At 32.8% G+C, this 25,775-nt stretch overlaps 1 protein-coding gene across 1 annotated transcript; it reads left to right on the top strand.

The window, feature by feature from the left end:
• Positions 1-14,981: 14,981 nt before the first annotated feature.
• LOC146929027 (PHD finger family protein) lies at positions 14,982-24,346 on the top strand. Its single transcript, XM_085701131.1, has 13 exons — positions 14,982-15,243; positions 15,383-15,719; positions 16,729-16,906; positions 16,988-17,037; positions 17,891-17,983; positions 18,063-18,151; positions 18,704-18,782; positions 19,246-19,328; positions 21,171-21,249; positions 21,343-22,069; positions 22,412-22,498; positions 22,628-23,276; positions 23,713-24,346. The coding sequence occupies exons 1-13, from the start codon at positions 15,212-15,214 to the stop codon at positions 23,852-23,854; spliced, it is 2,625 nt and encodes an 874-aa protein (XP_085557257.1). The 5' UTR covers positions 14,982-15,211; the 3' UTR covers positions 23,855-24,346.
• The last annotated feature ends 1,429 nt before the right edge of the window (positions 24,347-25,775 follow it).

Below are 25,775 nucleotides of genomic sequence, written 5' to 3' on the forward strand. Positions count from 1 at the left end.
TTAGATAAAATTGCATGACTTCAAAATATTCATGGGTTTAGCTTTTGCTTTTTTGTGCAAAAAAAATAGTAACTGATCTTATCATATTCTTTCATTTATGTTGACATGTTGAAAGAGTATATGACATTGAACAATGTTTATTGTTTTTCCCTTTATCGAGAGTTGTTAATGCTCTTTTGTCGTTTTGTCTTTTCACTTTTATGCATGAGAGAGAAAATAAGTATTGTCACATCTTGTTCATGCTTTACAAGATTTGTAGATATGGAAAACTGCTTTATCAATTTTCCTTATGCAGAGTGCTCGTTTTGTGCAAAGTATTTTTTGTATGAAAATCTGGATGAGCATTATGAGTTTCATTCAAATCTTCTTAAACTTCAGAATATGTTTGGGTTCTTGCATGTGAACTTCGCAATATTTTTACGGGTTCATGCCTTTTTTACAGCTATATTTTTGTTGAACCTTATGAAGGTTGTTTTTGTTTCATTCAAATCTAGTTGAACTTCATAATGTTTTTTTGAGTTCATGTTTATGAACTTCATGAATTGTATGAGTTCTTGTCTTTTTGAAAGATGTAATTTATGTTAAACACTGATGTTCTTAAACATTCATGAACATTCATTAAAAAGATTTTTGTCTCAATACGAAGTTGCTGGTCTATTGAATGGGTCATTGTGAACAACTATGTTTGGTCGGAAACTGGTTTGGAAGAAGTTGTTCACAGCATAGGCTTAAAAGTTAAGGACAGTGTATCATTAACTCATGATGGAGGAAACAAAATCAACCTAAATTGGCGCCTTTATAGAAAAGGAAAATGCAATGGTTTTAAAACCATCATCTTGTTAAACAAAAAAAGATTTTTGAATAATACCTCTGAAGTTTTGATAATAACAATGTAAGAAAGAACAATTGGATATGATAATGTGTGTTCAAGTATGCAGGACAATATAATTAAATTATGACTCTCTAAGTTAAGTTTTGGTTCTGAAGTACCAAGACTCTAAACACATAGGAAAGCATCTGTTACAAAAGAGAAATTGTTTTATCTTCAAACAAAATCTGAAGATAGATCAGCCTTAAAGTCAAAGCTCTGATCAGAAAAAGAATTTTTGCTTAGAAGCTATTGATGGAACCAGACTCTAAAAGAAAGAAATAAGCTACTGAAGGTGAAGTCGATAATTTGAGAGACTCTGTCTTGGTTTGTTATCTTCTGATGGAATGTCATTATCATACTCTGAATAGTAGAGTTTGTCTTCTTCTGACCACGTGCAAAAACAAGCAGAAAAAAAATTCAAGGACAAAGAGAATGTAACAAATCTCTATTAGAAACAAAGCATTTTCAAATGACTATTCAACAACATTATCCATAAGAAGCAAAGTGTTAACGACTCTGATCAAGTTTCTCAAGGACGAATTTGATGAGTTGGCAAATCTTTAACAATGGCTCTTTTATTCTCCCTTATATAAGGACATGTGCAATTGAAGAAATAAATGAGACTTTTATCATTTTACTAGTGGCAATACTCTGTCAAATTCTCTAGCGCATAAACGCTTGGAAAAGTTCTTGCAGTTTTTCAATCTTAGAATTTCTCAAGTGTTCAGAAGTCACTTTCTCTTTAAGTTACTTACATATCTGATTGTATATCAAGTATAAACACAATATTTTTATTTGATAAACACTAATTGTAGAATTCCTCTTATGTGAGGACAGGAGGTCTCATACTTATGTGTTTGAGCAACTTGTAATCTTATGTAGTTATAGTGAAAAATCTCGTGGAAGTGCAAGGGGACTGCACTAACTTCGGATTATGAGGGGAACAAAATAATTTGTCTGTGTTGTCTCTTTCTCTCTTCTATCTTTATTTGTGTTTATCTGAATTTCGCTGCATACTCTATTTTAGTCCAGACTCTGATCATAGCTTCTAATCATAACATGTTCTAGTTTTATTAACACTTAAAAAAGTTTTTGAAAAAGTCAACACAAATCAACCCCCCTTCTTGTGTTTTTTTTTCACCTTTTGCTACAAATAACAACAACAAAAACAACAACAATGGAGAACATGAAATGATTATGTGGAAAATAACACTCACTATTACTAATTGTAGGGAACGCAAGCACTTGTTGGTTTATTCTTAAATACATTGTTTTCTAAAAATTACATTAAGTACTTCAATATCATTCTAACAAACATTTAGCCCTTCTATATTTATTAGAATGTGTCGGTGCATGGGACCATTTTATATCAAAAATTACTCTAAAAGTATGATGATAGTCCAAATATAATTAATATGTTGCATTATCAAACACACATCATAACATATGTGCATTATTTTGGCAAGAGAAAGTTTGAATGTGGTATTAAAAATAGCTTGACAAAGGAATGAAAAGTTGGGATGTTATTGATGACTATTTTACCAATCAGCTATCTTGATATTCAAGTGAAAATGTAAGGTGCCTTCATTAGTTATTGCATATTCAATTTAAATTCTCATTAATATAGCTACTTTGATTGATGGTTTGAGATTATGAGTTTTTAAGACACTTTAAGAAAAGAAAATTCATGAGAAAGTTGGGGTAACATGTTTGATGATAAGATAGAATTTGTCTATACCATTTGAAACTATTATTCCTCTCATTCACCTACCACAACTCTAGTTCAGATACCGATGTAAATGAAATGATACAATAATTCATTATATCCCTCGAACAACATTATCAATTTAGGTTAAAATTATAATAAATCATATCAATGTTGTCAACTCACACGACATGAGCATGTGGAACTTAACATTCGTTACATGACAATAATAACTAGGCTTAATTACACTTTTGGTCCTCGTGTTTTGGCCTACTCACGAAACTGGTCATGCCCTTTTAAAACAGAACAAAATCGTCCTTCAATTATCATTTTTGTTGCATTTTTCGTCCTACCTCCTATTTTCAAACTCCAGAAACGCAGAGAAATGACAGTTTTAGGCAGTTCTAGACCTACCCCTATGCTCAACCATGAAAAAATCAACAAGGAATAAAACATGTGGGTACAAGGAATCTACTCTATTCAGCACATTAACCAAAAAAAACCCTAATTTGAAACATATCTTAGAAATTGGGGTTTTTTGGTTAGTGTGTTGAATAAAGTGGATTCTTTGTACCCACATGCTTTATTCTTTGTTTATTTCATGGTTGAGCATAGAGGGTAGGTCTAAAACTGTCATTTCTCTGCGTTTTTGGAGAATAAAATGGGGGGTAGGACGAAAAATGCAACAAAAATGATAATTGAAGGACAATTTTGTTCTGTTTTAAAAGGGCAGGACCAATTTCGTGAGTAGGCCAAAACACGAGGACCAAAAGTGTAATTAAGTCTAATAACTATTACCATAATTATAAGAGTAAATTACACTCTCATCCCCTCAAAGATGCTTGAATTACACTCCCCTCCCCTCTTATGTTAAAATATACACTTCACTCCCTTGTAAAATAAAATTTATACTTCCCTCCCTTATAAGATGCTTGAATTACAACTTCCTTCCTTAATAATTAAATATGCACTACACTTTAATATATTTTAGCGTAAATAAACACTTCTATGATATATATTAATTTTGAACCACCATTTAAGAAAAGTTAATTCATTTTTATAATTTAAATGTCAATGATAATTAAATTTAAATATTTTGCTACTGATTTTATAATTTCGAGTATAAAATGTCCAAAAAAAAATTGTCTTTAGTAACTTTTCACATATTTTAATTTTATTTTGAGTTGTTTCATATTTTATAATAGGGTTTAAAACTACATGTTAATGAAATTGTGAATAAAAAATAGCGATAAATATGTATTCAGTTTTTATTATATTAAAATAGACCCACAATACTATTTTTTTCGAAGTGTGTTAGATTATTATATTTTTGCTAGATTATTAGAAATAAAAAAAATTAATATTGAGGGAGTAAAGTGTAGATTTTAACATAAAAGGGGAGGGGAATGTAATTCAAGCTTCTCTTAGGGGAGGGGAGTGAAAAAATTTCTAAGAAGTTTTGAATAAGTACTTAATAGGGGAGGGGAGTGTAATTCAAGTATCTTTGAGGGGAGGGGAGTGTAATTTACTCTAATTATAAACTCGTAAGAGGTAATTATAAGACCAATTTAGATTTGAATAAAAAAACACTAAGAGCCAAATCCACAAATGAGAAAGATCATTTTCTATTGGATGAGAATTGCAGGAAGTAAATCAACAATAGAAAATAACGTCTAGAGCAATTTTTTATTCTTTCAAGCGGTACATCAACTTTAAGGTGTTCATTGTCTTTTTAATATCTTTGTATCTACTTCTTTTTTATTAGTGATGAATACAAAAATTAGAGCACCAAAACCATTATGGACTGGTGCATTTTTTTTTAAAGTAAGAACAACATTGTGAATTTCCTCAAAAGAAAGGATCATTGTTAGCATACCAATAACCTCGTCATTAGTAGAGTTTGGTATGACATGTTGAACATGACCGTTACCCTGAAAACAAAAAAAAAATTATAAAATAAATTTGTATGGTGATTCACTACACTCTTAAAAAACTCCATTTAGTTAATGATGATGTTATCCTAATGCCTTAAAGATGAAATAAGCTTAGTTTCATTTTTTATTTTATTTTTTCCACTCTGTGAAAAATATCTAGTGTGCCTGTCACATTCACCATCCCTAAGTGATTCTAGCCTTTTTCAGCCAAAACACTTCCTATATTCTAAGGGCTTCATCAAGAGTATTCTAAGCTTTTTTTCTCTCGAGTCATCAATGTATCATTATAGCTAGTGTTGACAAGTTGTTGTTGAATAAGAAACAAAATGTCTTGTCCAAGCCTAACTTGATCACAAACATTGCGAAACTTCTATTTATTCCAGATTATAAGGTGCTAATTCAAAATCTCTAATTTCTCAATAAGAATGAACATAAGATATTGAATCACTCTCGTGTTCCAACAATTAGCAATCAAATCTTTGCATTTAAGATGAACGGTTCATATCTGCATGATCCTAAAATAGAAACAATTTTAATATATAGAAATTGAAAATCTAAAAGTAAGGAGTAATGATTAGATCCATTTTTTGATTAAAGTTGAATAAGATATTGAAGAGAACATATCAATCAAATCTTGATTACTTATAGACATATCTAATTCATATACGTAAATCTAAAGTCTATCCTCCAATTTAACCAAGTAAACAAAGTACATCTAGTTAGTCTCAGACAAGTCAAGAAAGACCTGCATGGGGACCCCAGCAGGTTGATTAGCTTTCTTATGTTATTAAGTACCAATGATTGCGTTGTAGTAACCAATAAAACACTAAGGTAACTATTATGACTTTGGATCAAAGTAAGAGCTTGCAACAACTGCTTTCTAAGAATATAATTGGTTAAGGCATAAACAAAAGTTATACCAAATTATTTACCATTTTCAATAATAATAAAGACACTTGTTGATTGTCCATTTATATCACAACATGATCTATGTTAAAAGAGAAAATTCACCAAAAATTAAGGAGAATCTCATTTCTATTATTAACAGAAAATACTTTAAGATTTAACTTAGCAAGCCACATTGAAGGAAATGAATCATATGACATCCAAAGCTCAACAATTAACATTATATTAGGTTTATGCTAATTAATGAACCTCTTTTGACCCAATCTTGGGGAGTTGTATAAACCCCTTACATTCCAAAATATGCACTTCATGATGAAGTGTTTTGTGTAACCAATATCTGACGTTGTGGCATAGTTACTTCTTGATGCCAATTTATAAATTTTTGCCTTCTTCTTTGACTTAAAAGGTACTAATTGAAAACAATCATTTAAGTTGGTTGTCTACCGTATTAACTGTTGAGACATATTATTCTTGATACTTTGTTTTTCAATTGCATTATCATCTAATTTTGTCATTTTTCCCATGACTTGTTCAATAAGTCTTTTGTGTTCTTTCTGTTCTAAACCTATATATCTTTCTACACTTAGTTTGGAATTGACTCATTATTAATGCATATTTGTCAACTTGAGTGGTGTCTGTAACACCCTAAACCCCATATGCAATAATCATGCAATAAATTCAAATAAATCAAAAGAGAACTCATGATGCTACAACTTCGTTTTCTTAAAAATGCATAATTTTAATTTCAAAACTCGCAACGAAAGACATTTAACATAACATTACCACAACATGAATTAATCCTCAACACGTGAGTAGTAAAATCTCAACACCATACTTCGGTTTCATATACATAACCATAATCTCCACAAATAAAATTCAACAATAGACAAAGTCAATAAACATAAATGTCCGACATCCTAATTGGAGCCTAGCTAGACATGAGCAAAAGAGAAAGGAGGTAGCTCCACGCTATCCTCAAGCAACTCACTAATCAAAGCAAAGCAACTCAATTCTGCAAGGCGTTTACCCATTCATACAAATAGGCAGACGGTCAACCAAACAACAACTGGGGGTTAGATAATATTTCACTTAATAAACATAATCAAATAAAACATTCAAGAATTTTCAAATAAATACACATGTACATATTCAACATTCCTAGAATATTAACTCCACATAAATATTATCACATCACCATCATAGTATGTCAAGCAACATACGCAAGTCCACAAAATTCACCAAATTTCATCAATGCACATATTCACCAAGTTGCATATTCAAGTATGACACATTTCAGTAACTTCAAGTGCATGTAATGTTCCAGACACTTCTACATGCATGTGGTACCAATTGGATTCTAGAGATAATTTTACCATATTGAATCCATTAACGTATCAAACACCACCAATTACGTTCTCCACTAACAAATGTAATAAACACCACCAATTACATTTTTCACCAAAGACTCAACATGACTATGAATGCATGGACTTACAAGCAAAGACTCGGCAATGCACAAATCACCAACTATATTATACAATTTACACCATCATATAATATCTTCACCAAACACCATCATTTGCATTATCAAGTATTTACATCCACACAAGCAACAAGTCATAATCAACAAAGAGTCATCATCATATTCAACATCAACAATTATCACCACAAGGAAACAACATCGTTTCACAAAGCACAATCTGCATAAAAGGCGACAAACAATCACATCATGATAACCAACATATCACACACCCAACAATCATGGTTTCATTCTTAATTCATCATGTTATCATGTTTACAAAGCCATTTGCAAGTTATTCGATCATAAAGCCTCTTTTGACAAAGTTCGTCTATTTTCACAAAATCGTTTATTTTCAATTTTCTGAACAAAATAAGAGTTCCATGTTCTTACACATCATCAAAAACGTCCCTACATATCACTAACATCTTAGTTAATCAATCATAACAAGTTCACTTCACAAAGTTCAACTAGTTCTCAAAAATTGCAAAGTTCGTCTCTTTTTCTTCATTTTTCAAAACCCATTCAATCGTATTATAAACATATGTTTAATCACTCTTAGAAGTCCAATTACACTTCATTTGATTAGGTTTAGGTGTTTGGGATCCATTAGTATGCTTAAAAACCCTAAAAAAAAGTGAAAAATCGACGTTTCCACTCACCGGGAGGCTGGCATGATCGCGCCAACAGGTGGCACGGTCATCCCATCCTAGGCAGAACCTCATGCACGACCCGTGCCAAGAGGGCGCACGGTCGTGCTTCCCTCACAGGTGGGGAAGTGAAGATTTTTTGTTTTCGCATTTTCGCACATAAAATTCCAATTTTCGATCCATTTTTAATTTTGTTTTCACCAATGCGTCCCAAACACACAGACCATTCAAACTATACATGAAAACATTTTTTTGCAACTCAAAACAACTTATTCAATTCATCCCAAAATGACTTAGTTCACAAAAGTGCTTAAAACGACTTTTGACACAAAAACTCGATTTTCTCCCAAACGATTTCTCACCCAAAACCTTTGATCAAAAACAGAAATTCTTATCATCCTAATTCATCATAAAAATTCCATTAATCCATTCAAATTCATCAAAATCAAACTTCTCCAATTTTAACCCGCTTTCACAAAAGAGATAAAAACTTAACAACTTAACCACAACAACACATTTATCAACACCCAATGCATGAATTATCATCACTAACATATACCCAACAACATTCATGGCATATAATCATGAATTCACCAACAATCAACAACAACATCATTTTTCATCAATTTAAGCTAAACGCTCAAAGTATTCATTTCAACACTTAACAAAAATGAAGTTTAAGCACCAACAACAAGTTTATAACAAATTTCACATACCCAAAATCATCATTCAATTATGAGCATGAAAATTAACATTTAAAATCATAAAAATCATAATCATTCATAATCACTTATGACCCATAAGTGAAAAAGTAGCTTATAGCTTATTAAGTAGAATATAACTATCCCCCTTACCTCAAAACTTCAAAATCTCTAGTTAAGGCTTCACTCTCCTCCTCTAGCTCTTGCTTTCTTCTCTTCTAAGTTCTTCCTCTTCTTTCTTATATTCTTCTCTCGATCTCTCTACTTTCTCTCTAGCCACTCTATCTATTTGTGAAATGTGAGAATGAATGAGTGTAACCCTAATTTCCTCTCATGAATTATGTATTTATATCACAATAATGGGCTAGGGTAACTCTATTCTTATTGGGCCTCAAAACTCTTGTCACTTAATTCTAAAAAGTTACTCCACACTTAACTTACTAAACATCTCATAATTTTACCATCTTAAAATAATTACTTCAACTCGCTAGTAACATAGTAAAAATAATGATTCTCACTAAAGCACTAAAAATAACATTCCCACTAAAATTACTATTATACCCTTACTCACCAAATGACCAAGATACACTTAGTCTTAGAAATGACTAAAATACCCTTCTAGGCTAAGAATCCACTAATCCCAAATCAAATACACAAACAAGCAATTAAGCACATATAAACACAGATAAACACATATAAATAATAAATAAAAAATCCTAGCGAAAACGGGTTGTTACAGCGTCCACAAATTCCGAGTTAGTTCCACCCTCAGGGTCTTCATCCATAAATTCATTAATTTGTTCCTCTTCATATTCAATTACTTGTAACAATCTATCTATTTTATTATGAATATTCAAAAAAATATTGTTGCTTTCATCAATGTGTAATTTCTAATTTCTCGTCGTTATCGGGCAATGATGATAATGTTCAAAGTCTGATTCTTGTGTCACATCATCATACCTCTCAAGAGTCAACCGATAATACAACGCATGGGGCATCTATTTACAAATAAAAATAATTATCCTATTAGCTGATCGCAACAAATATGCGATTAAAGTTTATGTGAGGAAGCCTCCAAGCCGATTAAAGGCCACTAACTTAGTACATGGGTCGTAAAAGCCTTAAGCTAAGTCAAAGCATAGTGAGATTGGACAATGGGGGTGAAAAAACCATGTTTTATGTTTGCAGCACCACTAACCACATTGAGGTATGAGGAAAGAGATGCGATCATCTTGGAGTCGTGCACCAAGGATTGTGTCAACAGATCATACCGTGAAAGAAGGAGGCTGGAAACTGAATGTGGGGCACCACGATCCCTTGGACAAGAAAAATTCACCTACAAAATTAGTTGAACATAGGTTTAAAGTTGTAAGCCACGCCGTTGGCCCAATAGGTAATAGTTTTACTATAAATACTCGGTTCATAACACATTTAGTCAATCAAACAAGCATATTTCACATTTTAATCCCTTTATCCTTCTGTCTTTATCTTTATTTTTTTATTCATTTCTTAGTGTGGCTCAAAAATTAAAACAGTTGTACCAAACACTCTATTGGAGAAGTTAGGAAACCCACAACTGAGGAACAAAGTTCCCACCACATCGTCAATAAATTGAATCAAAGAGAATCACAATTAAGAAGACCTAATCCTCATATTTAAATACATGAGTAAATATTATCCCGACAAGTCTTCATAAGTTTGAATATCTACACTAGTGTTACTTGTTTTTGGTTTTAACGACTTTGAATTTGTATTGTATCGATGCACCCTATCAATTTAAATGAACAAATATCGTTTATTTTTCTAAAAGAAAAAAACAAAAACCACGAATGAAATTTAAAAAAAAAATCAATAAAGTAAGAAAATCGTTCTTCTTCCATTGAAAATTGCTCATTCCCATGTGTTTGACAATAAGACCGGATGCATTCACCCGCACCTAGAACCAATCTTTGTCCTGTCCCGAGACGGTCGGTTCTCAGCCTTAAGCTTCTTCCCGTGCGAGGCAGCGGTCACCTTATGCGTCCTCTAAAACTGAAATACAAAAAATTAAACAAACACCAAATGGTTAAAAATATAAACATTTGAATAACTAAAAAAGATAAAACAATTTAATCGTAAAAAAACAATAATTAAAATAAACATTAAACATTTTAACATAAACTAGCAACAGACCCGTGCTAAGCACGGGGCACATGCTACGCACGGGCAGAGCGTTGAAGTGTGGGTTATGTGTTGAAGCACATTTGCAATGTTATATGAATTGAGAAGATAAGAAAAAACTTATGATAAAGCCAACGTTAATGATAAAAGGGAAAATTATTTTGACTTCCCTTGAGATTTTCTTAAATAACACAGATACCCCTTCTAATTTTTGAAACACATCAATCTCCCTTCATTTTATCCATTTCAATCACTTTGTATATATACAATTTAATCAGTCATTTTGGTTTGTTTATATCAGCATTCTCTTTTCACAAATAAGTTAAATGAAGTGTTTTTCTCGCAATGGAGAAACAATAAGAACATTTGTTTTTACCACCAAATAGAATCTAACGTCGACAATTACAGAACAGATCAAAAGAGAATATAGAAATGAGAAATTTTTTGGTGGATGAACATTGTGGTTGATCAATGAAAAGGAAATAATATTCGATATATCTGTATTATACATTAGAGTTTAAAAAAAAAAATTAAACCACCTTGACCCAGGAACAATAAGTTGGGGAAAATTACCTACATGAAAAATGGAAAGAAAAATGGTCGAAAATTAAATGAGTTTCATACTTGTGTGAAGAAGTTAATTGCTCAAAATAAATGGAATTAACAAAGTTTAAATCATGTTATATTATAAGAGAAGTGTTTGTCAATTTGATAAAAAAAAAGGGAGATTAGTATTTAGTTAAAAAATAGAGCGGGTGTTTGTGTTTTTTAAGAAGATCTTAAGGGAGGTTAGTGTAATTATATGTAAAAATATTTAAAATTATAAAGATTTCATTATCGATAAAGATGTCGTTATGAGTCTTGTTTATAAATTGTACAACTATATTATTTATTGTGTTGACGGTCGATCCATTAATTGTTTTTCGCAGAGGTTCACGTTTAATATTTTTTTGTAAACTGATGTCGCGCCCGTATATGGGTTTGCTAGGGTGCGCCCGTGATTAGTGAATTTTTGTTATGATAGATTTGGGTCGATCCTCTTGGTCTGATTTATTATGTTGTATCCCCGTTTTGGGTTGTACCTGAGTCAAGTCTAATGCCCTCAGACTCTTTATCTATTCTTTTTATTTAATATAATTTTTCTTTTGACTAAGTATTTTTAGAAAAGAAGCAATCTTGAAAATGTCTAATTTTTTGACTAATAAATATTTTGTAACTTTCTTGAAGTTATGTTATTTTTTTTTAAGAATGAAGTTTTGTTATTTTGTGATTATCAATCAAAAATTATTGAATTTTTTTTTCTTAATGAAAATATTTTTTCAATGTTTTGTTAGTATCGAAGTTAACTGTCTCAACCATATTTTGTTATTTTATTGATAAATGAAATTTATTTGTTAATGTCTTTTATTAAAATTTATATTTATGAATATTATTTTTTAGTCTAAATATGTAAACAATTGTCATTTTTTCATTGGATTACCTACAAAAGAAAAACTCATAGGAAGGTAGTTCTATTGCATCCTAAAAACTAAAAAATCATAGGAAGTTAGTTATGTATCATCAATAGACTCAGTGTCTGATAAAAGCACATGAACATCATAAAAAAATAAAAAAATTGGTACAATCACAAAACTTATTTTTAATAAAATAAAAATATATTTTGATATTGAATTAAAGTTATATATATTTTGATATTCAATCATTTAGGGATTATTTTTGAAAAAGTGGAATCAATATTGTGTTTGTTTATCATAATAACAATAACTTCTTTGAAAAAAATTGTTTGGATACAACAATATAAAATGGATTTTGTGTTACAAGATTATCTTCTTGTTTAAAGTTTTTTAAAATTTATAGCAAACCCCGTAGTGCTTATTTGTTACGAATTAAAATAAAAATAATATTGACATTCAATAATTTAGTGATTTTTTTAAATTTTAATAAAAATATCATAATCTATTTTGTGTTTGTTTATGGTAATATAAAATCATTAAAAAAATTAATATAATGTAGTTTGTGTAGATACATCAATATAAGTCATCGTGAACTTACCTCAGTTGGTAGGGACAATGCATAATCATAATATATGCAAGGTATGGGGTTCGAACCCCAGCTACCACCAAAAAAAGATACATCAATATAAAAGAAACTTTTTGTTGCAAAATCACATCAATCTTTTGAAATTTATGTTCTCTCTCAGTTAAATAGGTTCTTTTGTTACAAAAGACACAAAAAGATAAATATAAGTTGACGTGTCAAAATATTAAGATGTGGTAAAATTATGTTTTTACTGATCATTAACTTTCATAATTAGAGAAAGATAATAGATTGTATTGTTTTTTTTTTAACTCTTTAGATATTTAAAAGTTGAATTATATAAAAATTTGTTTTGATTGGGATTAAGATTAAGTTTGTTTGTAGATTAAGTTAGTGTGTTTTATTGAGTGAATTTGTTTTAATTTGTTTTTAAAAGAAAAAAATTGGGGGAAGTTGAAACAAAAGACACAAAAGGATATAATTTTGATGACGTGCCATAAGATTAAGAAGGGGTAAGATTGTATCTTTTGTAGACATTAAGTATCATGATTAGAGAATAGAAAATAGACGATTGTAACTTTTTTAACTCTTTAGATATTTAAAAATTGAATTATAGGAAAATTTGTTTTGATTGAGATTAAGATTAAGTTTGTTTTTTCTTTAAAAAAGATTTAGTTAGTGTGTTTTATTGAGTGAGTTTGTTTTAATTTGTTTTTGAGAGAGAAAAAATAGGGGAAAGTTGAAGCAAAAGACATAAAAGGATATAATTTTGATGATGTGTCAAAAAATTAAGAAGGTTTAAGATTGTATTTTTGGTAGACATTAAGTTTTATAGATAGAGAATAGATATTAAATCATAAAATTAAATTAAAACAAACAATTAAATTGACACGTAATTAAATTGACGTGTATTTTAAATATTTTAACATAACAATTTAAATCGTAAAAATTAACATATCAATTCCCATATCATTAAAAAAATTAAACAATTATACTTCGGTGTCGCTCCATAACTTGTATGCCACGTGTATACCAAACCTCAGTAGAAGCGACATGTCAATAGAGCCCCCGGGAAAACTCTCCGGTCCAAACTCCTTCTCCTGAGCCTGATGTTGGACCTCACCCTCCTGCTGCTGAGCATGCTCATAATGAGGCTCATACTCATCATGATGATACTGATGCTGCGTGGGGTCCACTATCTGCGATGCAGCCGCCTAGGATGACGTCGCCTCCGCATCATCACTCCTGATCCTAACACCGCCATGTCTCCGTCTATAATGACGAGGGCGCGCAGCGGCCTTTTCGGCCCGTGCACTATGTGTCATACTCTCTCTTTGCTTTAAGTCTGTCGTGCCTCTCAGACATATCTACACAACATTTTAAAAAGCAAATATCAGTGATCAATGATTTTTTTACAATGACATTTTGTCATTTCTAACTAATCAACAATAACAGTTCAATTTCGCCAGTGCACTTTCAATCTGTAAACTACCCCATTACGCTCAAACTCACTATAATCAACATTAACAATTTAATTTCTAACTAATTTCATCATTAACAATGCAAAAAACAAACAAATTTTCATTGAGACATTTTATCAAACACCCAGAGTTCAACATTCAATCAACATAAATCTAACAATTTCTAAACCATAAACTACCACATTGGAGTGAAACTTACTCTAAACAACATCTAAACTACAATTCCTAACTTAATTCATCATTAACAATCTTAAAAACCAACATGCAAACCAAATTTCTAAAAACCTAAAAATGTTAAATTTCTCCAAAAAAAAAAGTTAAACCAAAAAAGACAATGCAATAGGATAATAACACTTGCTTGATTTTGGGGGTATAAATTGACTTTGATTGACGCAATAATGAAGAAAATCGCACTTGGAGGGAGAAAAATCATATTTGGGAAGTTTTGAAAGTGAATGGTTTATGTTTTTGACTTTGTTGTTCTATAACATCACGCAATATGACTTAAGTCACGCAAGTTATACCTCAACGTGACTTAAGTCACGCAGGGACATTTTAGGCAGATCTTAAGGGAGTGAGCAAAATTCAATGGGAGAAGGGGTACTTAAAATATGTTTATTTTATTCTACATATGTTAATAATTTTATCAAATCCATTCAATTTCATTTGCATATGTATCTATTAATTTACAAGTATTTAAAATATGATTTATTTTATTCTATTGGTGTATCCATTAAGATATTCATCCCGTAGCGGTCCATAGTAAATTTTATTTGTTGATACCGTGCACACGGAATTTTTATCATCCTTAATTATATGTCTAACACAGGCAACACCCGGTAAATACACTAGTTTTCATAAAGTAAAGTCACACACCCCAACACTAAACAAAAAAAAAAAGAGAAAATATTTAGTAATGGGCCTGAACCATATGAAAGCGGGTCAAATAATAAAGGCCCGTTCGGTTGAGCGTTACAATACAAAATCCTCTCTATCGCTTCTATTTCTTCCTTCCTCATCTCCACGACGTCGCCTTATACTTACTTACAGCACTTTCCCTCATCTCTACCCCTTTTTTTTTAATTCCCATATATATTAAAATTCAATTCCCCTTTTTATATATTATGTAATGTAAAATAAAAATAAAAACATATTAGCACTAATAATTTTAGAGAAAAGAAGAGGGAACAACGATCCCCTAAACTACACCAAAAAAAAAAAATTGAAATCTAAATCTCAAACAACTTATGGCATTTCACGTTGCTTGTCCAATTACATGGTAATGCTTCTTTTTCTTACTCTTATCTTTTCTTTCCCTCTCTTTTCTTTCTCTTCTTTTACCCTCTTCTTTTCAATTTCAATTATATATATATATATGTGATTGTTTCTCTTATTATTATTTTCATTTTCTTCTTCAGTCGAAGAATTTGTTTCTGTTCGTTAGGGTTTCCGCGTTCTCTGAACGGAACGAAGAACGCGACGAAGGATTTTCTCGATGAGGTGAATTTGCTGAGTGATTTTCTCGGTGATTCACGGAAGGAAGATGGTGGAACGATTCAAGTTGCGGTGCCGAAAGTGGTGCCACCGCCGCCGCCGGAAATTGTTGCTGTTAGCGGTGGTGGTGGTGGTGGTGGTGATGTGGCTGATGAATCTGCATCCATGAAAGCTAAGCGTGATGCTCTTCAGAGAAAAGGTGCTGCTGCTATGATTGCTGCTGAGGAGTATGCTAGGAGGCTTGAATCTGGCGATGTTGTGGTTAGTTTTGGAACCCTAGTTATGTGAAATTTTGATGTGTGATTTGTGGAGTTATGCTTAATGTTGTTGTTGATTTTAGTGTTGTCAATTGCGGCGGTTTGTTCTAATTCCTCTGTGCAACGGTGAAATTGTGATATGTGATGGTGGAATAGATGTATTTGTGTTTGAAAATTGAGCTGTGGAGTCGTGGGTTAATGTTGTTGTTGATTTCAGTGTTGTCGGTTGCGAATTGCGGAAAATAGAAGTTTGTTTTATTCCGCTATGCAAGTCAGTTGCGAATTGTGGAAAATAGAAGTTTGTTTAATTCCGCTATGCAAAAGGGCTATAACGCCGGTATTTTGCCAAAAAAATTGTACTAAGTAGTGTCAGTCATGTCAGATATTGGTCAAGGCGGTGCCACGACGAATTTGAAAACCGATATGCAAAATTTGTGAAAATTGAGCTGGAGTTATGGTTTAATGTTGTTTGTTGACTTTGGTATTGTCAATTGCGGATTGCGGAAAATAGAAATTTGTTCTAATTCCGCTATTCAACAGTGCTATAACGCTGGTATTTCACAATATTTTGTAGTAAATAGTGTCAGTGTTGTAAAATATTGGCCATGGCGGTGCCACATCAGATAGATATCGGTGCAGATTTTTTTTAAAATTTGATATGCAAAATTTGTGAAGGATGCCGGTGCCACGGCGCCATATGTAGACCGGTACGTCGGTTTTTTGGCCTTTCGTTGTGGTCCGCCATCGACAAATTGAATATCGTATCGCGATTTGTTCGAATCTCAATATAGCCGTTATTTAACAACACTAGTTGATTTGGTATGAAATTTTTATTTAGCATTCATTGTGTAGTTTTTGTTATTATCATTGTTATGTTTGTGTGTGCGTGCGTGGTGCTTAATTTGATTTGTAGGTAATTTTTTTGTCTTGTGGATTTCTTGTATTTTTTGGGGATTAGGTTTACACGATGCTGTTTTTTGTTTTTTATTACTGACCGGTGGTTTTATGAGCAGGATACATCGGGCAATCTTAATGGAGACGAACAGGGGCAATCCAATGTAAAGGTCTTTTGTCGAATGTGCAATCGTGTCGAGAACGAAGGAAGTGAGAAAGCGAAAAAGATGCTGTCGTGTAAAAGTTGTAGTAAGAAGTACCATAGGAGCTGCTTGAAAAGTTGGTCTAATAATAGAGGTGAGAAGGTATATTTTTCCATATATACTATTATGTTCTAAATGCCGCGTGTTTTCATTCTGTGTGTCGACTTTTTGGCAGATTTATTTCATTGGAGTTCATGGACCTGCCGAGCTTGCCGAATTTGTGAGGTAATAACGGGTGATGTACAGTGCTATCGAGCTAGTGCTTTTTCATGTATTATCTGTTTAAGGTTCTATCTTTCTAATAAATATTAATGTAACAACGGTTGCTTGCTGCATTTGTAACCGATTATAGTTATAATATCAATGTTGCTCGTCTATTTTGCAAAATTATCTTCATATTGCCCACGCTTAAATAATGAAAGTGTTCTAACACTGGGGATATTTCATGTAATTTGCATAACCAAATTTATTTATGTTTTAATCCTTTTCTCTGTCTGTCTTTTAAAATTTTCACAAAAGTCGTATTATATATATCATATTCCGGTGTCTATGCTGTCATTCAGTTTCCTATCGCTGTTTATTTTTATTTGGAAACTAAATTGATTTTGTATCCTACATGGCAATAAGATTAAACCATTTATTTACCGTTTATTTACGAACTGGTAATAAGTAATAACCTTCCATGCCGTGTTATTGGGAAACCAGTTGGTTTTAGTGGCTTTGGGAGTTTCGTAATCTCCTTTTTTTTTGGGTACAAATGTAATCTCCTTTTTACATTGCGTTCAAAATATCTCAGTCCACTTATTTCCTTGTGACGTGTTTTTAGTTTCTTCTCATGTGCTTCATTTAGGTGCCATTGGCATTGATGCAGTCACTGTCTTTCCGACACACACACACACACACACACACACACACACACATATATATATATATATATATATATATATATATATATATTTTATTCAGACAACTTTTACACATAAATTGAATGTCTTTGGTTGTTATTATAGAAGTTGCTTATACCAGCTATTGTTTCATTAGAGTACTGTTTGGCTTATGTTTTGTTTGCTTCATCTAGGCTTGCAGAAGGACTGGTGATCCCAGTAAGTTCATGTTCTGCAAAAGATGTGATGGTGCTTACCATTGTTACTGTCTGCAACCTCCTCATAAGGTAGAGTCTGTATCCCTTACTAGTGTGCTTAGTATTGATTTCATACGCATCATTTCATATATGATTATGTATAATGCAGAATGTTAGTACTGGGCCCTATTTGTGCCCGAAACACACAAAATGTCACAGTTGCGCATCCAATGTCCCTGGGAATGGACTAAGTGTCAGGTATGAATCTAGAATAATTTGTGTTTTCTTTTACTGGTGGTATCCTGAATGTTTTTTCCATTCCCATGATTTATTATGTTATGTCCCTTATAATTGTCTTTTTGGCCACATGATTGGAAGATGAAAGCTGTGTTAGTTTTATAGTCGAAGTTTATCTTTCCAGTTGGAAGAAAGCCAAATTCTTTTGCTGAATGCGTATTCAATTACCACCCATGTTTATTTTTTAGCTTTTACTCGACTTTACTGCCTGCTACTCTGAGGGTTTTGGAAATAGTAAACTAATTTATTAATGTTGTTTTGAACAGGCAGGTTATTTTTTAATTATCAACACTTCAGAATAGTTTATCTTTTCCAATTTTGAAGCATGTAAATGAATTTTTCTGTTTATGACCAGCAGTACTGCAGTGTCATCTTCGAGTCAAGTAGGCTACTTAAAGTAGTTTGAAATTTTCCGTCTTTAGTTTTGATGAGCCACCATGGCAGTTAATTCTTTCTCACTTTGCGGATTCTGCAGATTAACTAATGACTCTTCTCTTTTCTTGAAATTCATAGGTGGTTTCTGGGATACACGTGCTGTGATGCATGTGGAAGATTGTTTGTGAAAGGGAATTACTGTCCTGTCTGTCTGAAGGTACCGGTCTTTTCTCTAGATCTCTTCCTAATTTTCTTTTAGCATGTTGTTAATAAATCACAATCAGCTATCATTGGGGAAGTACATAGAACAATATCAAATGAATTTCTTTGATATATTTTCTAATTTTGGAAGGAATTTATTCCTTATGTTCTGTATATTATCCTTTTGAACTGTGAGTCTAAATGTAGGGAGATGAAACATGTGCATGTTGGTTTATGAAATATTGTCTAGAAGTATGACAGGTTTGAATTAGGTCCCATTAACATTCAAACAGCATCTGAAATATTATACCTGTACTTGTGCAAATACTATATTACCGTAACTTGATTTCATTTTGGCTTCACATGCATCTTGTTTTGTGCAGCCTAAATACTATGTTATACACTTGTGCTCACACATACACAACGTGTGTCAGGAAAGGAATTCCGACTGATCACGCTGTTTTTGGCTTATTTTGTAGGTTTACAGAGATTCAGAGTCAACACCGATGGTTTGCTGTGATCATTGCCAACGCTGGGTACATTGCCAGTGTGATGATATTAGGTTAGTTTGCTTGTATTTGTGAAGATAGTGTTGTTAAATACCTGGTATAGCGCCGATTTACCACTATTAGATATCGGGTTTGGAGCAACCATGACGAAAGCTGATGTGCTATTGCGATTCAGCTACTACTAAAATAACAGTGGCTTTTCGCATCGGCTATAGCGGTTATTGTTTACATATCGGAAGTTATTGTTTTATGTTTTTTTCCCTCTTGATAACATTGAAAATATCATGTGAGCTGCACATGACATTTTTAAAAACATTCAAAATAAAATAATGCTGAGTGGGTGACGAGATGGGGTTTTATTTAACCCCTAAACCCCACGACCTAGTAACGTCTCATCACTAAACCGCCTCTGCCTCTCCATTTTCTCTCTTTACTTCATACTGCATATTTATATCGAGTTTTAAGTCACTTTTAATCTATGTTGCTGGCTTTCTGCAACAATGCATGCGACTATGCATCATATGCTTTATTAATTGTTTGAACTAATGAGATTTTAAGTTTTATGTCGGTCACTTTTTTAATTCCTGTTTATGTAGCTTTTATGTATATGCAACATTATATTTTGGGGACAACAATATATAACTATACATTTCAACCACTTTGTGGTTTCTGATATTTACCCGCTACGCTATCCACTATTTCTCATTGGATTTTTGGTGATCCGCTATTTTTCCGCGATCGGCTATTAATAACACTGATGAAGATGCATTGCTTTTACTTTACCATATTTACTGCTTTCCTTCGCAACTCCAGAACATATATGTAAAGGAACGCTCTGTTATTATTTTAATACCATAGTAGTTAATAGCGGATAGCGGCGCGTAGCGGTCGACCCCAAAAATGCTATAGCGGGATAGCGCCTAGCGCTATGACCGCTATTTCATAACTTTTAGGACAAATTATATAAATAATACTACAAATTATAAACAAACATATATCTAATATAAAATTAAATATAACATTCAAATCTCATGACACATTCATAAATCACACAAAGTTACAAACCACCTAAATCTTATGAAAGGTTTTACTCAAAATCATTCAAAGTTACAAACCACCAAAATTCAAAACATTACGAAAGCTTTCAAGTCTCCAACATAATATCAAAATTCAAAAGTCTTAACCAAAATTCAAAACATTAAATCCTAAAGAAAAGAACTGATAATTCCAAGGAGATGAAAGGTGCCGTAAAGAATGAAAGAAGGAAGAGAGAAACTGAAGTTATTAGGGTTTGACGAAAATGACAAAAATACCCTTGTTTTTTTTTTTAAAACCAAGGAGAATCTTGTATTTTCACGTAAAATGAAATAGCGGTGCAAGACTGCAAAACTGCTATGCAGTGTTGCGGCCACTATCTCATAATGCTACGCCATGGCTTATTGCATAGCGGTCCGGTACCGCACCGCACCGCGCGGCCGCTATTGGCCGCTATAGCGCCGCTATTAACTACTCTGTTTAATACGTTGTATCCATTGATAACATTTGGTATTTACTTCTGAGTCCTATTTTTTTAATGTCTAGTGAGTTGCAACTGTATATCCTGAATCAAGGTATTGTCCATTTTACCTGTTACGGTATAACAGTGTACAAAAAAATTGAAAATTAGCGCTTTAAAATAGTTAACTGCACCTTTTTTCTTTCTCGAGGTACATATAGATGCTTGCTGTTGGTAGATAATTTTCTTGCAACAAGTTTCTGCTTCTATTTTTTGTACTTGAATGATTGTGCTTGCTGATTCCTGACCTTGTCTTGTAAATTATGCTATGCTGTCTGTTTTAGCTGTGCAGTTATTAGACCATTTTGAAATGCGTATTTTATGAAACAATGTTTTGCAGTGATGAAAGATATCACCAATTTCAAGTGGATGGGAATCTGCAGTATACATGTCCTACTTGTCGTGGGGAATGTTATCAGGTATGCACATGCCTTCAATATATAATTACTTGTTTCTCAATTGGAAGAAATGTTATTTCCTGAACCCACTGTATATCTATCTGTATCTTCCAGGTCAAGAATCTTGAGGATGCTGTTCAAGAGCTTTGGAGGAGAAAGAATGATGCTGATAAAGATTTAATTACCAGCTTGAGGGCTGCAGCTGGTTTACCAACACAAGAAGAAATATTTTCAATTTCACCATATTCTGACGATGAGGATAGCGGGCCTTTGAAGTTAAAGAGTGATTCTGCACGCTCTTTTAAGTTCTCTTTTAAGAATTTTCCCAATAATTCACCTACCAAGATGAATGATTATGGAAAGAAATCTTCGAACAAAAAGACTGCTAAGAAAAAGGACTCTGTGTCATTCATGACGGGTAAAATTGATGAGCGCCGTAGTTTTGAAGGACATAGTGATATTAGATCTTTACATAGCTTGGATGACATGCAATCCCAGAGAAATGAAGGTCCTGATATTATTTATTCATCACCTGCTACTGGAAGCTTGAGTCAAACTGAAGTATCTTGTCCTGTCAATCAGACAGGGATTTTGAAACGTAAGTTTGTTGATGAGGTGATGGTCAGTGATGAAGAAAGGAAACCCAGAGTTGTTCGAATTAAAAGCAATAAGGCAAATATTTTGGATAGTGAAGAGAGTGGAAAACGTGGTGATAAATCTCAGAATGTGAAAAAGAATAAGTTGGTTATAAATTTGGGAGCACGGAAAATTAATGTAGCTAGTTCTCCGCTGTCTGATAATGCAAGCTTCCAAAGAGATCAAGATCTGGTTACTGCCAATGGTATACGTCTACATGAAGTCTCATTTATTTATTTGTTTACTATGTCGCCATATTTTAGCTTGAGAAACGGGGTGGGATTTGATTATGTGAAAATGGGTTACAACTATTTTTCAGTTAATATCGCTTGTTTGTCCCCATCAAATCAGTGGCATATTTTATACACGTTAGGTAAAATAAATGTAATTAGCATTTAAAATAATCATCACTATGCAACAACAATTACGGTTATTGTATAATCTGTGTCTACATCGTGCATGTGTGCACATGATCTTGAATGGTTTGATAGCTTTTTTCTTCTATTTCTCTTTCTTTGCGTGACTTTTTCCAGTTCAAATTTATCAGGAAATGAAAATTCAACCCATTTGACAAAGGGAAACAAGTTTGCATTAGATAGACACAATGGAGCAGCTGGAGATATTGATGGTAAAGGTAGGGTTGTTATTTTTCCCTTTCTTGGATCTGTGGCTTTTTTTTTCACCTTACTGAGCATTAAGTATGAGTTATTGATGTCCATATGAGTTGTCTCTGAAAAGTAACATAGGTTCATTTAATTTTCAGGAAGTAGGGTTGATTCTGGCCAGTCAAAACATTTAAAGGTTTACGGAAGAGAAGGAAAAACAATCAAGTTAGGAAAAGTAAAGCCAAGTGTTTCTGAATTCAACTTCACCTCTGGTAGAGGCAATATGTTGGATGGGGGTGAAGTTGGTCCTTTAGAGGGATCTCACATCATGCGGGGAAAACGTAATACTCATGGAATGATCAACCAAGTTGGATTAGGTGCAACGTCAAGAGGTGAAAAGACGTATTTGGCGAAGCAGTCAGAAGGTAGCTCTGATGTATATGATGAGACACATGACCATAATCACATGTCTTCACATTCTTTGCCAAAAGATTCTAAACCTTCACTGAGATTTAAATTCAAAAAGCCTATCCCGAGTAGTCAAAATTCTCATCAGGAAGAGGAGAAGACCACTATCAAGGGCCAGAGGTCAAAAAGGAAGAGGCCTTCACCTTTTAAAGAAAGATCATTGTTTAATGACTCTGAAGGTAAAGAAAGATCATTGATTAATGACTCTGAAGGTGCAAGTCAATCTCCTGGAGAGAATATAAATCATGAGAACATGGATGCAAACTGGATTTTGATGAAATTGGGAAGTGATGCAATTGGAAAGAGAGTTGAAGTTCATCAGACATCCGATGATTCTTGGTTAGTGCCTTCAGCTTTTTATTAAATTTTTTTAGGCAACGGAAAAAAGCTGAGTATTAAATATTATTAAATAATAAATAATGTCATACACGGGGGAGCATGCCCCAGCCAATAATTTATTATATGTTTCGTCCATCATTTTATGTTTCCCCCAGATACTCCATTTTCGAAGTAATAATCTGGTGGTTTATTGCATGTTACATTTTATGTTTATTTATTTTAAAACTCTTTACAAGACTTCTTTTCAAACTTGAAAACTTTTGAAAACTTAAGAAAGTTTGGAATGCGTGAATCTTAAAAAAAAAAAAAAATTATTTATTTTACAGCATTGGTAATGATTTGATCAATAAATTTAAAGGCTGTTGTTGCAAAATCATTCTAGACTTGTAATAATGGATTACGGTTTACATTTTTTTTTCCTTACATTTTTGTCCAGGCACAAGGGAGAGGTGACTGGTGTAGTTGAAGGCACCTCAAATCTACATGTTACTTACGATGATGGAAAAGTGAGTATCTTGGAACTCAGGAAGCAGGGAGTTCGTTTTGTTCCTCAAAAGCAAAAGAGATCGAAAACATGAACTCAAGTTATCCAACCCTTGGGATCGTTTTATGTGGAGACTTTTTATTCATTGACTAGAAGATTATTCATCTTTGAGGCCTCTTTAGTGAAATTTATATTCTTAGCCGCCCAGATTGCTGCTGGTTTTTGGGTAAGCATTCTCTATTGGAGCAATTTCAGTTTTCTTGGAAGGATCAACTATATCCTACCGAAGCCCTTTTCTGAACTGCAGGATCTTTATCGCATACTAGAATTTTTTTTTCTTTTATTGTTTTTCTACATGTATCTGATTTCATAAAGTAGATTTCTGCCTGTAATGCACAGGTCACCATTACTGTAGAATAGGGACGGATGTGCCCTAGGTGTTAGATGTATGATTAAATGCTGCTAGCAGTTTATTTTTGTTTGTTTGTGAATTGCAGTTTTTATGAGTTGAGATATTTTCTTGAAAGTTGACATTATTGATTATTGTCATTTTGTTAAAGGAAATGATAGTTTATTTTTCTTCTCACTCCCAACACCAATTGAAAAAAATGCTTGGTTGTGGTAACTGTGGTCCCAATGCATGATAATGCATTAAAGAAAATATTTAATTAGCCACATGTGACTCTGCACCTTTACCATGGTTATGAGTTATGACCACATCGTGTGTACTCAGGTAAGTGTAGTGGTTCTTTGAAGGGTAAACTTGCATGAATTACGAAGTTACAAAGTTAAATTACATTATTAATTTTTAAACGTATGTTAATTGGGTCATAAACTTTGTTCCTGATTATCGAGTTATAGCATTTTAAAATTGTTGCAGAATAACACATGGAGTATTTATTTGGTAGAGAAGGTTAGTGAATGTCGTTATAACATAATTGGTAACAAGTTAGAATATTTCTTTTTTGAAGTATCAACCAGACATTCTGATAAAGTTTCTGGCCTGAAAACATTCTGATAAAGTTTCTGGCCTGAAAAATACTAGTATTTAAAAAATCATTACGAAAATTGGTTACCTGTTGTTCTTTCTTGGTGAATTTTGTACAAGGAACATGATCTGCATGTGACAATCACAATTGACAGAGCTCTCCAAAAAAGAATAACTGATAACCATGGTATCAGAATATATTTTTTTGTCTCTCCAAGAATCCAACTGCAAGACAAGTTATGATCTAAGGGAAAGGAAGGAAACCAAAATGATCCTTGGCTGAACAATGCTGTGAGAAATAATTCTCTTTGCGTTAGTCATTCACATAGACAGTCTAGCTGAGGTAGCAAACAGAGTAAAAATGGGGGTGCAAATAGCACTTCCGGACGGCACACGAATACATGGCAACTGCAAGCAAAGCCTTGTGTTTCTGCACTTTCAAATCCCCATTAGTTTTTGTTTTAAAGCTCATTTAACTTGTTTTCTTATCACCATTACGAAGGGATGTCAGCTCCCATGTTTCCATTTTTCAATAGCTCGAATTTCCCTGTCCATGGCCTTCCTCCACATACTATATTTTGAATGTCTAGTTAGTGGTAACATAGTCACGGGTTGTTGCCTTCTAATCTCTTCAACAAACACATATCTAATTACATTATTATTATTATCTACCTCGACACTGAATCATAGCACCTACATACTTTAGAAACACTTGATGCTTTTGTCACCATGAAATAATGCACAATAGTTTTGATTCCACTCCAAGCCTCCTCAGGGTACATATCATTTCCTGCAAAAGTGGGACTTCTATTCGGTACACAGATTGACCAACTCAACACTTTTGGCAAAACAAAGGCTTAAGGACTACCTACCCTGAAAGCAAGTTCCATAGTACTTACCATGTCCATTCTAATCCTATATTTTCTTTCGAGTGAAAACAATTGATTTTTGAGGGAATTGATTTAGCAAAATTGTTTCTAGCTAAAATTGAGTTATAAGTTAACTGATTTATGTTTAGATGAGTTGA

This window comes from Medicago sativa, chromosome 4, assembly GCF_051527215.1.
Source record: "Medicago sativa cultivar Bolivia chromosome 4, Bolivia_mono, whole genome shotgun sequence".
In the NCBI taxonomy this organism is placed as follows: domain Eukaryota; kingdom Viridiplantae; phylum Streptophyta; class Magnoliopsida; order Fabales; family Fabaceae; genus Medicago; species Medicago sativa.